Genomic DNA, 19,690 nt, shown 5'->3' with positions numbered 1-19,690 from the left:
AAAATCTTCCCAGTGCAAAGCAAACAAGTGACTCATGTCCTTCCTTCTTGGCATCCTGGCCAGACAGTGGGAATCAGTTGTTTAAGGGCAGGTTGGACAACCTGTCCTGGCTGTGCAAAGCCAAGTTAAGAGGTTACTGTCCCCAGCCACTCATGTCTTCCCTCTTCTACCACTTTTGCTGAGGTTTCTGCGCTCTCAGCCCTGACAGTGTAACTGTTTCTCTGATCTACTGATTCTGTGAAGTTATTTAGGGAATATTATTGTTTTGTTTGGTGTATGAAGAGAAAGGGGGAAGAATTGCAGTTTAACAGAAATTGACTGAAGAACAGCCACATGGACAAGAAACAGGCAAATTTAGGGGACCGGTAGCAGAAGGAACAATAACTTCTTAGCCCAGAACTTCCACAACTGCAGTAGGCATGCCCTAAGATAACACTGCAGAATTGTTAGGACAAGTGTAAACCAAATGTGGCCTCTGTCTATGCCCTGTCAGTCTCTGTTCTGAGGGAGAAGAAAGCACCACCACTCGCAGTAGCAAAGGGTAGATAAGCAGATGTCATAGAGTATCCAGTCTGAGAATCCTCCATGAAGTATGGATGTTTGCTGATCTCACTGGAAGCTGCAGATAAGAATCTGCTTTTTCTGCAACAGCGATTAGCCTCCAGATATGTCTGTAGGAGAAGCCCTTTCACAGACAAAAAACTTAACTCCAGATTCACTTATAAACAAACCCATGATTAATTGCCAGCCATATGACTTTCAAGTTTATTAGCAGATCAGAGAGAGACTAATCAAGAAGGCTCCCAGGCGTCTCTAAGATTCTAGTCCAGGAAGATTCCCAACAAACCCTGTTTTTACAAGTACTGTATGCTCTTCTCAGTCTGCTGGCATGGGCTCCCTGTATAGCCACTGCCTATTTAGAGTTCCTTGAATAACAAGTAGAAAAACTGGATTTTGCAGGAGCAGCTGTCAGTGGGTTGAAGAACGTGCACAGAATTTTCATGGATAAATAAGGAGGAAGGAAGACATTAGGATCTGGTATGATCGGCCCAAGAGATATTTTGTGGCATAGTACTCAGGAAATTGTGAATGAAGAAATTTTCCCAGTGGCGTCTTTCCAGGTTCCTTGATCATGTTCTTGAGCCAGTTTCACTACTGAAAGTTTAATTCTGATTCTGTTTTGATTGGCAGTGGTTGGTTTAATGTCCTGAGCCGAGTGCACAGCGCTACAGCACAGCAGCTGAGGGAAATGCAGGATGAACAGGCCAATCCAAAGAATGCTGTGGTGAGTTACTGTGCAACCAGCCTGTGGGCATGCTTGGAGCCCACTGTGTTTAACTGTTTGTGCATACTTCATGAGCAGTATAAGAAAGTTGGACAGTAATTAGAAAGAAACAGCAAAGCTGATAGCAAAGAGGGTAAGCAGTGGGGAGCATGGTGCTTTTGGTGGGTTGCTCAGCTTGATCACAGATAGCTCTTTTTGGTTGGAGGAGAAGAGGGAGGCTGCCTCATGCGGATAAAATGTCTCTGGATGGGACTAGTCTGGGTCACAGTTATTCCAGACAGAAGATAGCAGTTGGGAAGAATGGTGTATTTACATGTTTTGCCAGTACAGAGATAATAGCTAAGGTTATTTCAGACCTTCATGATACTCTCTGGAAACTTGTAACTGTTTTTCCTCCAGTCCTGTGGAGCCCTTGCACATCTTACGCTGTTTAGGGAGCAAAGATGACTCACTTGTGCCTTTCTCGTATGTTCATTTATACTCAAGCTATTGGAATTCAGAGGAATGGTTTCAATTCCAATCCTATTCACAAAGGAGGACGCCTGTAATCTAAAATGGAATCTGTGTCTTCTTCATGCTACAGGGAACCCTGGATGTTGGGCTTATTGACTCTGTCTGTGCCTCAGACAATCCTGATAGGTACGTACAGCAATCTCACCATCCCTTAAATCAGAAACTCCCTACAGTATTTTTGTGGGTAGATCCAGGTTTCCTTTGGGGTTTGTATTTGTTTAAACTCCTAGATCTTTTCTCCAAACAAAGAAACATAGCTGAAATCTTCAGCTTGTTTCAAGCAATGTCACTTCATAGGCATGAAGTCCATATACGTATTGTCTTAAAGTCAAAGTTTCTCCTTCAACTCCTAAAAGTGAAAACAGCATAATCTCGATGCTAAAAAATGGTAATATTACCTGTTATCAGCACTGATCAAATATGTCCAGCAAAAGCAACACTTCAATTTTTTCAACAGAGTAACTCTGAGTTAATCTTGTAAATGTAGGGGAAAGAAACAGCATTGTGGAAGAATAATGGATGAATTTACAAATCTGTGTTATTCTTGGTATCTTTTCCATGCAACAGAGCACAGACCTTTAGTTAGTTAGTTTCAGAGAAGAGATGATGGGACATTTCATATCACTTTATGTTAACATTTAATTATTTCCCACATGTTAACAGGTTCAGCCAGGGCAAAGATACTTACCACAGTGCTGAAGTAAAATATTAGCTATTAAGTTACTTACCTCTGTGGTCTGGGCTTTTTTTCCTTACACAGGTTGCTAGGACTTTGTAGTTACTAGTTTAGAAAATTCATTTCAGAAGTGAACTAGGATTTCATTGATCAAAACATTTTAGGCAGTTCTCAGCCTGTACTCCTCATAACTAATCTGTGTAGCAGTGAAAACTAGGAACAAATAGTAAGCTGAACAGTCAAAATTTATGTATGTGCTGAGGTATGCTTTTCTGGAGTATCAGTGTTTGAAGCAATGTTAAATTCTGAGAATGCTTATTCTCAACCAACATTTTTATGGAGCTTATTTTTATCTTGCATAGGTTTATGCATTTTTCTAACAGAGCTTCATCGCACCTTTTGCTTCCTACTTGCATTCTACTTTTCAAATTCTCTGTTTACGGGAAGGAAAATGACTTTGGGTGTGCTGTGAGTTATTTGCATGGTTATGACTAATTTTAATGCTTTTGTGTTCTGGCAGACCGAATTCTTTTGTGATCATCACAGCCAATCGCGTGATTCACTGCAACAGCGACACTCCTGAGGAAATGCATCACTGGATCTCCCTGCTGCAGAAACCGAAAGGCGAATCCAAGGTCGATGGCCAGGAATTCCTTGTGAGAGGTGAAAGGAAATACATGGAATTACATGTGAAACTCATCTTCTGCTTATAATCTGACAGGGAGATTTGATTGTTGCTAACTGGATCTAGGGATTAGCAGCTCCCCAAAAACTGTCATTCTCTGCCCTCCTCCAGCTTCCTGCCTGCTGCTTGCCACACGGCACATGTATGCTAGCATGGCTTTTATGTAATTCCCTGGCAGGTGGAAAAAAATAAGTACTTCATATGTTTAATTTTCTGATGTTAGTTCTAACCTATTTAAACATGTCCAGCAAATGCCATCAGGGAATAGGAAGGAGCATGGCTGCTGATGAGGAGCAGCTGGCTTAGATGGACTATAACATGACACTGTGGCTTTTGTTGTCAGCTCGGTTCCTTCTGACACCTGTCATGTAGAGAGGGAGGGAGAGAGGTCTTTGTGGGATTGCTGCTGTCCTCAGCTAAGCTAGCTAACCTGATTGTGGTAGACATACCACATTTCTCTGAGGTGAGAAAAATTCTCTGAGGTTGAGCAAAAGGTTTAAATTACGTTTTTCGTCAAAGCTTAGTTGAAGATGGCAGAGCATGAGTAGGCATCACGTATATATTGCCAAATATTCCCCCATTTATCTTAAATATTTTTAAATTTCCTCTATACTTTGAGCTCATCACATGGTCTGAAATGTATGAAGACATTCATGATCCAGTTTGTGGAAAGCAAGTGCATGAGCAAATTGCCTTTCATCTTCCAGAAATGTCTATGAAGGAATAAAGGTCTTGGCAAGAGTGGTCATGGCAAGGCAGAAGGACAGGAAGAAAAGGGTCACCAAAATGTGGCAAATGCCTTCGACCCGAGCTGTAAAAACTTCAAGGAGATTGAATGATACAAAGGAGACTATCAGACAACAGTTTTAGTGCCTTGACTTCAAAATACTTAATTGCAAGGCAACAGTTCCTTTTACCTGGTGTTGTTCATTAGTTAAAAAGGAATGATCCTTTGCAAAGTCAGTGTAGGCTCTGCTCTTCATAATAAGATGTCTGTGTGACAGCAGTGCAGCCACAAAGGCATATATTCAGGAAGGTCTGTCTCTGTCTTCTCTTTATATGGAGCCTCTTGTTTCAGTCCCACGTTTTTTGAACATTCTGCCTTGTGGGTGGACATTGCTTTTTACACCTCTGAGTAGAAAACTGTCTTTTTGACAGCTTTAGCAGTGCAGGCTGTAATTTTTTTCTGTTAAAGTATTGAATTTTCTTGATCTTTTTTATTTTTTTTCCTTATTTTGCGACAAATCTAAAATGACAGTGAAATTATTTGTCCTGCCCATGAGAGCAAGAGATGCACGTAGTGACATGTTTGCATTTCTGTGCTAGGCTGGCTTCATAAGGAGGTTCAGAGCAGCAACAAGATGTCCTCTCTGAAGATGAAGAAGCGCTGGTTTGTTCTGACCAACACTGCCCTCGACTACTACAAGTCATCCGAGCGCACGGCTGCCAAGCTGGGGACACTCGTGCTCAACAGCCTCTGCTCCGTAGTGCAGCCCGACGAGAGGGTCTTCAAAGACACAGGTGAGAGGGAGAAAGTGGTAAAGAGCAGACTCCATGTGTGCAGTTCCTCAAGAGGGGATGGGTGGTGCAGGACTGCAGTGGTGTGTCGTGTTGAGAATGCAGTTATCTTGGTGTCATCTGAGGCTTTGTGTCTGGCTGCAAACATCTCTGCCCGTGGAAACTGTAAGAGATTTGCAAGGAGCCAGGGAATAGTGTGCAAGTGACTGTAAGTGTCTCACACCTGACAGAGATACACAGTGCTGGTGTTTCTCGCTGAGTAGAGTTACTGCTTACTTACCTCAGTGTTCCCCAAGCAGGGTAATAGGTGTGAGTTCCTGTAGTTGACATTAATTATTGGTACATCTCCAGAACTGTCACCTTGTAGCATGACCTACATTTGTCTCTGGGATCGGTGCTAACCTCTTAAATAGCAGCCATCCCATACGCTGTAAGGCTTTGTTATAGCATCACTCAGCTTGATAGAAGCAAAAGATGACAAAGGCCTGTGTTTGATTTATGTGCAACATCATGGAATTCTGGGAAGGCAGGATCTGGCATGATCCTCCATTGCTTGCCTTAGGAGTTTGGAAGGGAACCCAGATTATGGAGTAAAGGGTGAATCCCCCTTACAGAGATTGTGAACCTTAGAAAAAGACTTGAAATAGTGGACATCTGAGTACTGGAGCTGCTTGGGATACCTTTTAAAGGGGTTAGAAGCTGGAAGTATTTAGTGAAATGAGATGAGAGGAAATTTATTCTGCTCATTCACAAGAAATTGTCCACATTTTTGGTATCAACAGATGTCTAGGGCTGCCTTTAGCAGATAGAATTGCCATCACCTTGACATGTTCTCTCAGGTTGTCAAACACATATTTTTTAAAGTTCTGAGAGTTGATTTGGCAGTCTGACTGGGTGCTGTGTGTAGAGTGGTCATTTTCCAAGTGATTAACAGGACAGTGTAGCCCAAATGATGCCTGTGAAAGTGAGCTGTCTGGTTGGCAGGCAAGTAGTCAGGTTACACTGCAAGAGACTTGCATCTTGGAAAGCTATCTTTGTACCAATCTGGATTGGGACTTTCCTATTGATAAATATATTTTGGGAATGGGGATGTTAATGTCTACCTAGTGGATTTTAACCAGACACACCATATGTTGTTATCAAAGCAGCAAGGGTTTTCATCAGCCACAAGCTACAGGCTTTGATTATTAAGAGAATCAGTGATCTCTTAATTATTAAGTCCAACCATTAGTCTGACATTGTCAAGTCCACCACTAAGCCATGTCCCTGAGTGCCACATCTCCACATTTCTTAAATGCCTCCAGGGGTGGTGACTCAACCACTTTCCTGGACAGTCTGTTGACAACCCTTTCCTCTTGTCCTATTGCTTGTTGCTTGGGAGAAGGGACAGACCCCACCTGTCTACGGCCTCCTTTCAGGTAGTTGTAGATAGTGAAGGTCCCCCCTGAGCCTTATTTTCTCCAGGCTGAACACCCCCAGCTCCCTCAGCTGCTCCTCACAGGACTTGTGCCCCAGACCCTTCTCTGGCTCCATTGCTGTCCTTTGACACCCTGCTCCATACCTTTATCTGCTCCATAACCTTCCCCGGTATCGAGCCCGGACTGATGGACCTGTAGTTCCCCAGATTCTCCTTCTTGCCCTTCTTGTAGATGGATGTCACATTTGCTGACCTCTAGTCAACTACATGATATGGAAGCTGGTTTCACCTTCCTGCTTTGTTTCCACCTTTGTTTCTCACAGGCTACTGGAACATCATCGTCCATGGGCGAAAGCACTCGTACAGACTGTACACGAAGCTGCTGAATGAAGCCATGCGCTGGGCCTCTGCCATTCAGGGTGTTATTGACAGCAAAGTTCCCATAGAAACTCCTACCCAGCAGCTCATTCGTGACATCAGGGTAGGTGGCATCCTGCTAATTCCCACATGAGCTGGGAGCAGCCAGACCACCACTGGCCTAACCCAGTCACTGCTGAGAATGTGGCACAAAATGGGGTTGCTGTCTTCAGGGGAAAATGAAAAAGAGTAAAAAATTAAACGTACACAACTGTGCAACAAAAAAAATAAATCAAGTATTACATGAATTTTATTTTGTTACTTTGTTATTATATTTTTGTAATTATTTATTTTGTTATTATGAATTTTATTTTGATATGCGTAAGTCTAGACTATGACTCTGTGCAGTTAAAAATTGCATACAGGACCATCAAGTATTTGCAAATCTCTGCTCCATCCTTTTCACTCCTAACCATCCTCCAGACACAAATACAAAAAAATCCATTCCTACCAGCCATCTGACTTTGAGGTATCCTAAAGTTCTCTTCATACCTTAGGCTTGTATGGTTAAACATCAGAGTAAAGGGTGGAAAGACAATATCCTTCAAAATAGCAGAAATTGTACTACAGGAGTAATTTTTGAAAAGAAACTTGCCAGAAACTTTGGCAAATAAACCTAGAATCATTTAAGAAAACCCACCATAGCATATTTCAGAAGAAACGTGTTCGTAATGACCTCTAAACTACATGCAATTAACTAGTTCATATTTAGGAAGAAAGAGCTGGGAGTGATTGTAGAGAATCTTGGAAAACTTCAGCTCAGGGTTCAAGGACAAATGGAACATTATGTATTGTTAGGAAGGGAGTATAGGACAAAATGCAGAAGAGTGTGATCCAGTGTGTATGATAGTGACAGGCCTGGATTTTGAACACTATGGAGCACTTTGGTTGTTCATCCTGTAAACACATGTAGTACAACCTGACAAGTTGAGAACAGGCTCATTATTACATACTGAAAATGGCTGATCTGTGGTCAGAAAGTCCATTGACCCTGTCCTGTTAAAAGCTTGAAGGATATAGGAGAGAGGGATCATGCCATATGTATTACACAAGCCACACTTGAAGGCAAGTTCTGTGCTTGGTGACCTGTGGGATGATGTAGCGTGGCTGTTCTTGTGTTTAATTTTCAGAAATAATGTACAGGGTAATTTTTAGATATGGATTATGCTTTGATAGCTTAGTATCCCTAGGCACCTCCAGAAGTTTAGACAAAGGTGGTTGAGCTTGAACCTAAATGTATAAGGGCATCCTGCCAAGGACTGTGCATATTTGAGGATAATTATTTTTTCTTTCTTTTCCAGGAAAACAGCACAAACTTTGAAGTAGTGGAACAGACGTATAGGAGGAACCCAATCTTGCGATACACGCAGCACCCCTTGCATTCCCCCCTGCTCCCTCTGCCCTATGGAGATGTTAGTGTCAACCGTAAGTATTTTACCCAAGTGACAGAATCCCCTCACATTTGGAGGGTCAGTGAGGAGCCTGAGCACCACAAAATGGGCCTGTAAGCTCTCTCTGTGCAGGTGAAGTCTGTTTGGGGGAGTGAAGCCCACAGGGTTCAGGGAGGGAGCAGTCCCTTTCTCTCTCCCTTTCTTCTCTGGATTGTGTTCTGTATTCACTGCCTCTCATCATGGGAACACTGAATCTTAAAGTAAATGGGGGCAGATAGTTTATCATCCATCCAGGGGACATGCAGCCTGTGATCCTTTAGCCACAACTGGGTTGCGAGTGGCTCCAGTGGAAGTACTATAGCAGGATTACATCTTGCAGCTGGCAGTGGGGTTGTGTTTCTACAGAAGGTGCTGTAAAACCAGACTAAATGAATCCTTTTTCTCAAATGCGTCAGAAACATGAAAGAGCTGGAGTGATGGGCCACCAGAAAACCAAAGTGATTTGCTGATGATTACAGACTGTTTGACATATTAAAACTGAAAGCTGGTGAAGAACTATAGAAGCATGTCTCATGTGGAGTGACTGAGTCACAGAATCTTTTAAGAAATTAATTTCAATCAAAGCAATGTATATAGGAAAATCACTCTGCCACATAGGTAGTGATCTAGCTGTGCTTAGGAAAGTGAACATCAATTTACATAGCTTTATGAAAATGTGAACTCTAGTGGTGAGTACAGAAACAAAACAGCTAACGTGAGGTTTTGAAAGCTTAGAAAAGGAAAAATAAAGTCTTTGTGCAGCTGTATTGATATATCATGCACCTGCATCTTGAGTACAGGATACAGTTTTGCCTTCTACATCTCATCAAAGGTACAGGAGATGTAAAAACCTGCCTAAAGATGATCAAAAGCACAGAAGAACTTGCCTACAATTAAGTGACTTAATAGAGGGCAGGATTCTTCAGCCTCAAAATGAAGTTTTTAGGACCAGAATATTGTCAAGGAGAAAGTGAAAGGGTATTAGCTGCTTGCTGTCTGTCACAAGGATCTAATTACATGGCAGATTAAAAGCACAGAAAAAATAAATTCTGAAATACAGAAAAATTACAGAGCAAGCACTTACACTGTGGAACTTGATGTATAGAGCTGTGTCTGTATTGTACAGTTAATACATGGCCACTGGGGAAGCAATTGCTGAACAGGAGATTCAGAAGGACCTAAAGCCCCAGAGATGGGCAAAGGAGAATGCAAGCCTGCATCTGAATGGTATCACACGTGTCTGAGCAGTTCAAAAAGAAGACATTTAGGTGCTCAAAAAACTGAAGTTTTGGTCTAAGCATTTTAAATCTAAACAATAGCTATAAGTTGCATTTGTGGTACAGCAATTTGCCTAAGTTCTGTGTTGGCTCAGGGGTCAAAGCTAATACAGGCACAACACAGAATTTTGGAATTACACAGGTCAGGCTTGAGTGGCTGCATTCAGGTACCTCAGTTGCAGACACTGAAGCCTGAACTAGATTTCAGTGCTCATTTCTGTTAAAAACATGACTCTGCTTTTTTGCACAGTATATGCAGAAATGGATTGGCAGTGGTGCCAAATCAGATGTTAGCAAATACTAATTAAAACTGCATTTGAACATTTTGAGAGGAAGCATTAATAAACTTCAACTATAAGTTTAAGTTCAGGATATGAGCTAATGCTCAGGTTGCTGTTCTTCTGTGACAGATTAGTATAGTTGATTGTAGTGTTGCTGGGCCAGTAGAAAATGAGGAAGATGCTCATCTCTTGTCACCTTTGTGATTGTTCCCCAGTGCAACAAGAGAAGGGTTACAGCAGCTTACAGGATGAAGCAGTGAAGATCTTTAACTCCCTTCAGGAAATTGAGACAGTGTCTGACCCCATACCCATTATCCAAGGCATCCTGCAGACCTGCCATGATTTAAAGCCCCTTCGTGATGAGGTGTACTGTCAGCTCATCAAGCAAACCAACCACATGCCACATCCCAACAGTACTGGGAACCTGCACCACTGGCAGCTGATGACCTGTATGAGCTGCACTTTCCTGCCCAGCAGAGGGATCCTGCGCTACCTCAAGTTCCACCTCCGAAGGTAAATGTCCCTTTCATTTGCAGCCTGTTTCCATTTACTCTGCTGATCTTCTGCTACCTGTTGTAGTTACCTGTCTCACCCTCTTGCTGTGCAAACATCTTCCTGTGGTGTTCCAGCCTCCTACCATTGCACAGTTCTTGCCACCAGCTGTTCTGTGTATTCAGACTGCCCCCCTTGTCACCCGTCTGTTGTGCCAGAAGGATGTGGAATGTGAGTTACCCAAACAATACCATGAGACTGTGTTGCAGTGGGTTTACAGCTGATGACCTGCTGCTTGCTAATGTCCATATAAACATTATCACCCTGCAGGGAAGGTGAGGGACTGTACTTTCATACTCATGGAAATACGTACTACCTTGCAGCTGGCACAGGCAAAAAGCATACTGTGGAGTAGGAGAGACACTGTATATCCAATTTATAATTTTTCAAGGTTTGTTGAATTAAGCACGTAATGCTTGCAATTTTTATTTTTAATCTGTTTTAATCTCCCATTTTTGTGAATTAAATCAGTTACATTTCTTCCCAAGTCATCTTCAGCATCTAATGCAGCTTTACAAAGCAGTATGCACTGGGGCTGAGCTGCAGCCGTGTAGCCTTGCTCCATTCTTAATCATGAAAAAGGTCAATAAAATCTATTTGATTTCTTCCAGGCTAGGAAAGAGTGAGATGAGATTTTGTCAATACACCAAATATCTACATCCAGGGCCTGGGTCTAAGAGATGCTGAAGAATACTCCATGTAGCCATTTCATTGTTTTATCACTGGAGTTGCAGATAATGTTATACTTAGACCTGCTGGCCTTGGAGGGAAGAAAACCATGTACAGGCATCTGCTTTCTATCTTCTTAATTCTCAAGCATACTGTAAAACTGGCTAAAACACAACCAGTAAATAAAAAAAAAATGCAAAACCATTAAGAATAAATGAAAAAAGTTTACATTTGGTTTCATAGTTTTTATTCTCAGTTTTGTAAATTCAGCTAGCCAATCCTGCTATCTTCAGCTGTCACTAAACTCCTGAAAATTTGAACTGCTTATTTCATGCATTGCTGAGAAATGGCACTGAAGTTACTTCGAAATGACTAATAAAAGCAGATTGTATGGTTTAGGAAATGAGCTTGGTTTTTGTGTGGTTGCACTTGACATCAGCCTCTCTACCAAACTCTTTACTTGCAGTAGTCTAATTTTTAGGGTAATGTATTGTCTACTGTGTAATGGTTTTTTTTTGCTTCTCTTTACAATTAGGGTAAAAGACCTCTTTCCAGACTCAGAAATAGACAGGTATGCACAGTTTATAAGCGATTCCCTGAAGAGAACAAAGACGAGGGAGTTTGTGCCCTCCCAGGAGGAAATACAGGCTCTCCTCACCCGTGAGGAAATGACCACAACAGTGTATTGCCATGGTGGTGGCTCCTGCAAAATAACCATCAACTCCCACACCAGCGCCGGGGAGGTAATGCATGAGTAGCATTAACCAGATGTGGGCATGTCTGTGTCTGGAGAGTGGATCTGTTGTTGAAGGAACACCCTTTCCCCCTTCATTTCCAATTTCTTTTTTATTTTTTAATTACAGCTTTTTTTGCTATGTGTTTGGGGAAAGTTCAGCATATTCTACAAGGCTAGTGCCCAGGTTGTAGAATATCACCTGACTGACAAAATCTAAACACTTCTGGTGTTCTGCCCTTTGTCTGAGGACTTGCTAAACAGAGTTTTCTGGACAAGTGGACAAGGAGAGATTCCAGTTCATAATGGAGTCCTTCTGAGAGGGATAACTTAATCATTAGCAGGTCACAAGCAGGATTCCAGATTGCAGTAGTCATGTCTGTGAAAACATTAGTGCTAAACAGAAGAAAAAGTGGAATTGTTACTAGAGGAACTGAGACTGTCATCATGACATCTGAATCCAGTATGTGCCTATATCTTGTGCAGAATTCTAATTCCCCTGTCCTTGAAAGGGTCATAAAGATTGAGAAGATTCGGAGAAGAAAAGTGAGGACGATCAAATATAAGTAATGACTTCATTACAGGGAATGATCTTTTAGGGTTAGAATTGTTTAATCTGAAAACATGGTAATAAAGGGAGAAATGTGATGGAGATGTATGAAATGATAGGTGTCCTGAAGAGGTACTGATTCGTTATTGTGAAAGGGGGAGTGATGCCTACTGTGTGATGTGTCTGATTTTGCAGGTGGTTGAAAAGCTGATCCGAGGGTTGGCAATGGAGGACAGCCGGAACATGTTTGCACTCTTTGAACATAATCAGCAGGTTGACCGTGCTGTGGAGAGTCGGGTGATTGTGGCTGATATCCTGGCCAAGTTTGAGAGGTAAAAGAAAGTTTCATAAAACCTTTAATTCCTAGTTGGATGTAACACTGGATTTCAGAATCCAGGATTACCTTCAGATTGTAGTTGCACTGTGGACATTACAGTACCATTGTACTTCTCCTTACTGTTTTTTTCCCTTCTCATTTTCTTTTCTGTCTTACAGACTTGCTGGCTCGGAAGAAGAAGAGGAGGAAGGACAGTGGCAACTGTATTTTAAGCTATATTGCTTCTTGGATATTGAGAATGTTCCCAAAGATGGGGTGGAATTTGCCTTCATGTTTGAGCAGGTAAGCTAACTCAGGGATAATGATTTTGTTTCCAGGGTGGCAAAAGCACACAAGAGGATACAGAAAACTGGTTTACCTTTCATTGGAAGTGGGAATGCTGGTTGTAACAGAAGAATTTGGTGTGTTGGATTTTTGCCTGGAATCTACTAAGCAGATGGACCATTCTAGGGAAGATGAGTATTAGAACAAAAGCAAGAAAATCTAGCAATGGCTTAAAAAAATGGAAGATTAATGATAATTAACTTTTTTAAAACTTGGTCTTTAATTTTAGAAGGCAGAGAAATTTGGGTAGTGATTCAAGAGAATCACTAGGAGTAGCTGCTTGCAGAACATAAATGTAAAGAAAACTGGAAAATCTATCTATCTGGAAATCAGCTTGCAAGAACAGCACATCACTGGGGTGTTACCAGAACTAACTATGAAGCCTATCTTTTGGGCAATTTCTTTTGATTAACAGAGAGGCACTAGAAGAGTACTGCAGACAAAGGAAATGACAATGTAGTTGTCAACAATATTTTTCTGCTGAGTAGTCTTATTTTTTTAAGTCATTGTACTCCATAGCACAATGATGCTGGCTAGATCAGAGATCACATTCATATGAGAGAGCCTTGCAGAAAGCACCCCAGCTGTGTGATTTGTCCCATCTGTATTACTTCTAATGAACACTGACCTCGCCTCAGAAAATCATAGCTGTAGAAAATTACTGAATCCGTGTTAATGGCAGAGTCACGAAGACTAAAAGTCACTGATAGTCAAACGGATGGCATGTACATCACTCAGACCATGGGTCCTTCCTTGAAATGAACATCAAGTATTGTTAGCTGGAGAATGTCTAGAAAACAGTCAGGAACAACATCATGGTGCTCTGTGGAACCTCAGTTGTACCAAACTCCCTGTTGACAAGGCTTTCAGTCTATGCAGCTCTAACTGGCAAAGAGAAGTAACAGTAGGAGGGTAGGTGTTACCCAGGCATTAGATGGATGTGCAAAACACCCTGTTAATAGATTTCACAGGAAACAGGCAAAGGGAAGCAAGACAATTGGTGGAGACATCAGGTGAAGGAGGAAGAGGTGGGAGATGCTTTTGTGTAATGAAACTGAAGTTCAGAGTCTTGAGTTTATTTTGTATAACTCTGGTATAAGCTTCACACAGGAGCTGTAGCTGGTACAGCACAAAACCAAATTGCCTCAATTCTGGTCTCTGCCATCTGTTCCAGGCCTAAAAGGTCTTCATTGTAGGACTTTCTGTACAGGATAGGAGCCCCTCAAAGATCTCTGTCCTGTTCAGGCTTGCAGAAAGGGGTGTTCCCTCCATATCAACCAGTTGCAGACTTTAGCATATTTTTTACAATGTCTGCTCTGACCTCCTGAATTATGTCTATCCTGCTGGGATCAGCACATGCCACAGGAATGTGTACATGGACCCAGATGTGAATAAAGTGTGCTTTTGCTTTCTAATGAGTTTGGGGGACTTTTTGTTTGTAGGCTCACGAAAGCCTTATAGATGGTCATTTTCCTGGGCCAGAGGACACTCTGCAGCGTCTGGCAGCTCTGCGACTGCAGTATCTTCATGGAGATTATTCCAAAATAAGCTGGACCCTTGATGGAATCTACCCAGTTAACAGACTGAAATCCAAAATACTGCACTCAACAAAGAGCAGCAGCAGTACCAGCCACACTCTGGAGAGGAGACGGACCAGCTTCCTTGAAGGGACATTGAAGCGTGGCTTCAAGACGGGGTCTGTAAAGAAGCAGAAGGTAGAAGAGGAGCAGATGATGGAGATGTGGGTAAAAGAAGAGCTTTCAGCTGCTCGGGCAAGCATAGCACAGAAATGGACCAAGCTGCAGGGGCTCTCTCAGCATCAGGCCATGGTGAAATACATGTCCATCGTAAAGGAGTGGCCAGGTTATGGGTCAACCCTCTTTGATGTTGAGGTGAGCAATTAATAAACTCCTGTAACCACAGCTGAGGAGTATTTTGGATATCAGTCTGGAGAACAGATAGAGCTATGTGTAACACATTGCTCACCAGCAGAAGGGAAATTTGGGAACTGGATGCATTTTGCCTTAGTAATCTCAGGGAAAGCCTGCAGTACCCACAATACCCAAGAGTTACTGCACAGAGAGCACATAGCAGGCAAGGTGGGGCATCCTGGTACTTAAGAAAGTGGTGCATAGTGAAAGCAAAAGGAAAACGAAGCTCTGTTATTCTTGCCCACAAGAGGTGCAGCCCTGTTCTGCAGCAGTACAACAGAAACTGCACAGACTGGGGCATGTACAGCACTGTGCTCAGCCTGCTAGAATTGGAGTCCACAGTTCAGTTCTGACAGTTTTGTTGCTGCCTAGGTGGATCACCATGGGAAGTTGCATGCACTTGCTATATTATCTGTAAAATGAGAAGTGGAGTATTGACTTGCTATATCGCTTTAAAATCTGATGAGGTCTGTTAGCTATTACAATTATTGATTACTCAACTAGTATTTGACTCACAGCTGTCACTTCTGAGTCTTTGCAGCAGGAGTGCCTCCAGTATGCCTTCTGCAGGTACCCTGGTTTGTGTATTGAATTGAAATGTCCTACAAGAGCTAGAAACAGAGGGCTTTTCCTTAAATGGAAAATCATTTGATCCTCCACTGAATTTTGCAAAAGGTCATGTTTCTTTTTCTGCAGTGCAAGGAGGGTGGATTCCCCAATGATCTCTGGCTTGGCGTCAGCACAGAGAATGTGTCTGTCTACAAACGAGGGGATCCTAAACCACTAGAAACTTTCCAGTATGAGCACATTGTTTTCTTTGGAGCACCACAGCCCAACACCTTCAAAATTACAGTGGATGAGAGAGAAATGTTCTTTGAAACCTCCCAGGTACGTGAAAGCACACAGCCACTTCAATTAAGCTTCAAGGAACAGACAGGTTTCTATGCAAGAACTCTTGACTAATGGAAGGGAAAAGATGAAGGGAGCTTAAGTCCAAAGGGCAGGGTACCTCTTCTTGAATACAGGGATGAACAAAAACAATAGGCTGGATAGAAAGTGAAGGCAGTTGAATGGTGTTCCAGTGCATCAAGAATTTCCAGTTTTGGGCACTCTTCAGTTTGGCTAGTTTTTTTCATTCCTTTCCAGTAGATGAATGGGGAGTTTCACAAACCTTAAAAAAAATAAACAAGATTTATTAACCCTGAAGTTGCTTTTCTTTGAGCTAAAAATATTTTTAAGTGTTGCTACAACCAAGCACAAACTTGTCAAGCCTTTCCCTTCTTACTGTCATGTTCACATTTAGTATCAACATGCAAAATTTATTGTGTCGTGACTGTGGGCAAGGGGAATGTTTCTCAGCAAAATGTCCTGTATGCCTCAGTGCACTGAGGTTTTCAGAGTGCTTATGCTGTGTTACTGTGTTCTCTCCCCAGGTGGGCGAAATAATAAAGATCATGAAAGCATACATCAACATGATTGTGAAGAAACGCTGCAGTGTCAAATCAGCCACCAGTGTGGACAGTCATGCAAGCATCTGGACTAGGTGATGAGGATGAACTGGCACTAGTTTAGTCATGGGTATTTGCAACTTGCCAGCACAAGTGTAGCAAAGATGTTTTTTAAGAATTCACGTGACTACTGTATTTAAACCTGAAGTGACATCTACAGTACCATAGGATTTGCACCTCTGCCCAAAGACATTAAACAGTAACAACTGTTGTTAAGTACTAATGACCCAAAACCTGTTTTCCCCTTGCTTGTTTGATGAACAATGTACCTTAAAGAAGCAAAGTCAGAAGCATCCTCCTCCTTCCCGTGTCCTCTCTGCTGCTTTCAGTATCACCTGTCATACTGGCAGAAAAATTTACAAGAATCATTTCTGCAGAACAGGAGACAGACTTAAGCTTCCTTAAGAATTTTGAGCATGCAGACATCTGGGATCATGTGATCACAGCACGGTCTGCTAAAATAGTATTTGTTTTATTTATTTTGCAAACTGAAATATAAATCACTGTGGGTTTGGTTTTTATTTTTTTGTTCAGAATATGCTAACCATCTGATCTGGTCTTAAAAGGAAAAAGCCTTTGTATAATTGAAGCCACATGGTCCAACAGAGAGGTCAAAGCCTATGTGAGAGAGCATGAAACAAAGAAACAAGTAAAAACACCCAAGGTGGTTGTTTACCTTCCAATAAAAGTTCACAGGTACACGACTGTAAAAAGTGGCACTTTCAGTTAAACTACTAAGTACTCCAGTCTAGGAGGAAATTTCTGGAAATAGCTCCACTGAAATAGACCATAAGATGCCATTCTGGGCACATTGCAAACAGCATCTGTTGCCTAAAAAATAATGACTGCTGTTCCCCTGTACAGCCCAGGAGGGGAGACTGTTTTAGTAGCATTTCCAGAAGAGCTGCTCTTCACAAACTCTAGGTATGAGATGGAGGGTGGAGATTTATGGTGAGCAGTTTGCTTGCATTAAGATCCTTCTTTCTTTAGGGGGGATTTTAGGAGGACTGGGGTCCCTGAACTTCAAAGTAAACTGTTTCCTACTGAGGGAATAGATGCCTAGATCAATTGTTGTAGGCAAGATTTTTACTTCCTTTCTACTACAGGAAGCAGATGCCAAATCCTTCATCCACCCCAACTTTTAACAAGAGCTGCTCACATCACTTACTCCCCAGGTCCCCATCCAGTCTCCTCTAGGTCCTTAGTCCTCAGCAGAACTTGAAAAGAATGCTATTTTGCCAAAAGAACTGCTTCTTGGAGGTTTTTATAGCTACCTGCAATTTGAAGAAGCAGAATTTTTTCTTCTCCATGAAAGACAACAGCCATCTTCAGTCTCTTGACTTCAGAAAGTTGATTTCATTGTTTAAAATATTCAGTATCAGCCCCATCATAAATCAGTTGCAGTAGCAAACAAGAAACCTAGTGTTGAGCCATTTTCTCTGACTCTTGTCTAGTCTTGGGATCCCAGAATGCAAAGGACCATTCTGTTTCTTACTGAAACTGCAGAGCTGTATGTAATATGGGCCTTGTTCCACATTTAAAATTGGCTGTCTCCATTTCTGAAGTGGCAGCAGCTAAGGCCTGTTAGCTATGAAACAGAAATTGCATAGAAAAGTAGGAGTCAGTATGCAACAGGTTCCATTCCAATTCATCATCAAATTGTGGTGTATCACTGATACTGTGTTGCAGAACACTAGTTTTGAGGGTGGCAGTACAAGAAGAAACACTGTACATAACCCCTGCTCCTCTCTCCTTTCCACTACACTGCAGCATGTGCAAACACTCTGTGCACTTGCTACATGATCATCCTAAGAGGGTGGCCAGTGCTGTGCATCATCCCTTCAGCTGGAGTTTTGCCTTAAATAGCATCACCGATGGATCCTACAAACACCCCCTTGTTGTCATGAGGAATAAAGAGATGACCAGGTCACAGGTGAGAGAGAACAAGAATGCAGAGGCAACCTGAGAAGCAACACTTTGTATACACTGCATACACTGGCTCGATCTCTAATGTATCAGACTAGGCTTGATTAGCCCTGTCTTAACTCTGCACTAGCTCTATGTTCTGCCTCTTGGGTTGCTGCAGGCAGCTTGAACCCACTTGAAACATAACTCCCACTACTATTTGTTGTAATTTTGCTCATTTCTATTACAGAATTCCTTCTTCTGTCTTTTTTTTAATTTGTAACTGGCTTTACAAGATGAAAGTTTAATAAATTATTGGATTGCACAGGCTGTATTCACTTACAGGCATTGTGTGCCCATGTTAAGGTGTTTGCTCGGAGCTTAACACTCAGAACTTGTAAGCGAAAAGTAGGCGTCATTGGCATGAGGATATAAAAGTCCTTCCTCCCAGAAGCAGATTTTGGGGTGAATTGAAAATAGTTTGCTGCTACAATGGGGAAGGTTTTTTTCCAACTTCTGCTTTTCTCTGTGGGGCTGAGTCACACCTTTGCTCAGTGGGAGACGTCCCACAGGTTCTGAGACGGCTGTTGTCAAAGCAGAGCAAGGAATTAATCATCTCCCAAGGCCCAGTCTGTGGGATCAGCTCCATACCTTCTCCTCTGCACCTCCAAAGTCATTAATAACCGAAAATCACTTCAGGCTTAAATAAGGCGCCAGTCTGCACTTCCCGTACAAGTGCATGGCCTGGCCATGGTGCTCACCTAAGAGCTTGTGTCACTGAAGTGGTAAATTGGGACTGGGAACAGCTGAGCTGTCAGCAACACAGACAGATCACCCCACTAGCAGACAGAAGTTCCCTCAATCCATACATAGGTATGGAATCCAAGCAGTGATGCATCCTCCCCATCATTATGCTCCCCCATATCCCTTGGTCAAATGCTCTGAGAGTCTCGGGACCCTGGAGATTGGTCTATGCAATATAACCTCCAACTGTTTACAGATTATTTTTTCTCCATCTTTATCTCCTTGCATGGACTTTCCAGGTCTTTATTTGAGGCTGCAGCTGCCTCTGATTACTGCAAGCTAGCCAGTCTCCTTTCTCTCCAGCTGCTGAATTTCAAACTGCGCTTGTTTCATTAATACATCTGTATCAAGACAACAAACATGGACTGCTGCAGGTCCACCACAACTACACCACCACACACAACTGATTTATTGAGTGGTAGCCATGAATAACCACCCAAAGTGGTGGTGAACTAAAAGCCTTCTCTGACTCCCTTTTTATATCTGATCATGCTGTCCATGTGACATGCAGTCCCTCTGGGACCCCACCCAGGTATTTCTGTAACAGTTAATTCAAATTTGAATGCTCTAATATTTATTTTATATGAACTAGTTTCATGACAATTTATAATAAGCACCTATACCATAAACACAAAACAGTTTATACACAAAGACACTGCCTCAGGTAGGTTGTATCACAAGGTCATGTATCTAGTTGTTATTGACTGTAAACTTGAAACATTTATTTATAGCTTGTTTTAAAACATACAGCCTCTCCCCATGTAGGCTGTGTGTTCTATCATTACCCTGTGCATTTGCTTCAAAGTAACATGCTCCCCCTTGGGCCTTTAAACAAATCTCACATATTAATTCCAGCCCCCACTGTAAAATACAAACTC

General features: G+C 42.1%; 1 protein-coding gene across 2 annotated transcripts in view; it reads left to right on the top strand.

Annotated features, from left to right (window-relative positions):
- The window catches only part of LOC138113039 (unconventional myosin-X-like), a 74,873-nt gene extending 56,540 nt beyond the window's left edge, over positions 1-18,333 (top strand). For both annotated transcript variants that reach the window (XM_069020844.1, XM_069020843.1), the window contains 13 exons: positions 1,192-1,285; positions 1,869-1,924; positions 2,995-3,137; positions 4,486-4,680; positions 6,418-6,575; positions 7,813-7,936; positions 9,715-10,012; positions 11,256-11,463; positions 12,199-12,335; positions 12,499-12,622; positions 14,107-14,556; positions 15,292-15,483; positions 16,029-18,333. In XM_069020844.1, the coding sequence (XP_068876945.1) occupies positions 1,192-1,285; positions 1,869-1,924; positions 2,995-3,137; positions 4,486-4,680; positions 6,418-6,575; positions 7,813-7,936; positions 9,715-10,012; positions 11,256-11,463; positions 12,199-12,335; positions 12,499-12,622; positions 14,107-14,556; positions 15,292-15,483; positions 16,029-16,142 (2,293 nt within the window). In that variant the 3' untranslated portion in view covers positions 16,143-18,333. The remainder of the gene's footprint in view (positions 1-1,191; positions 1,286-1,868; positions 1,925-2,994; positions 3,138-4,485; positions 4,681-6,417; positions 6,576-7,812; positions 7,937-9,714; positions 10,013-11,255; positions 11,464-12,198; positions 12,336-12,498; positions 12,623-14,106; positions 14,557-15,291; positions 15,484-16,028) is intronic.
- Positions 18,334-19,690: the final 1,357 nt, after the last annotated feature.

The sequence above is a fragment of the Aphelocoma coerulescens genome, chromosome 7 (genome assembly GCF_041296385.1).
Source record: "Aphelocoma coerulescens isolate FSJ_1873_10779 chromosome 7, UR_Acoe_1.0, whole genome shotgun sequence".
Lineage (NCBI taxonomy): Eukaryota > Metazoa > Chordata > Aves > Passeriformes > Corvidae > Aphelocoma > Aphelocoma coerulescens.
The sequence above is the reverse complement of the archived record's forward strand: the minus strand, read 5'-3'. Positions and strand labels throughout refer to the sequence as shown.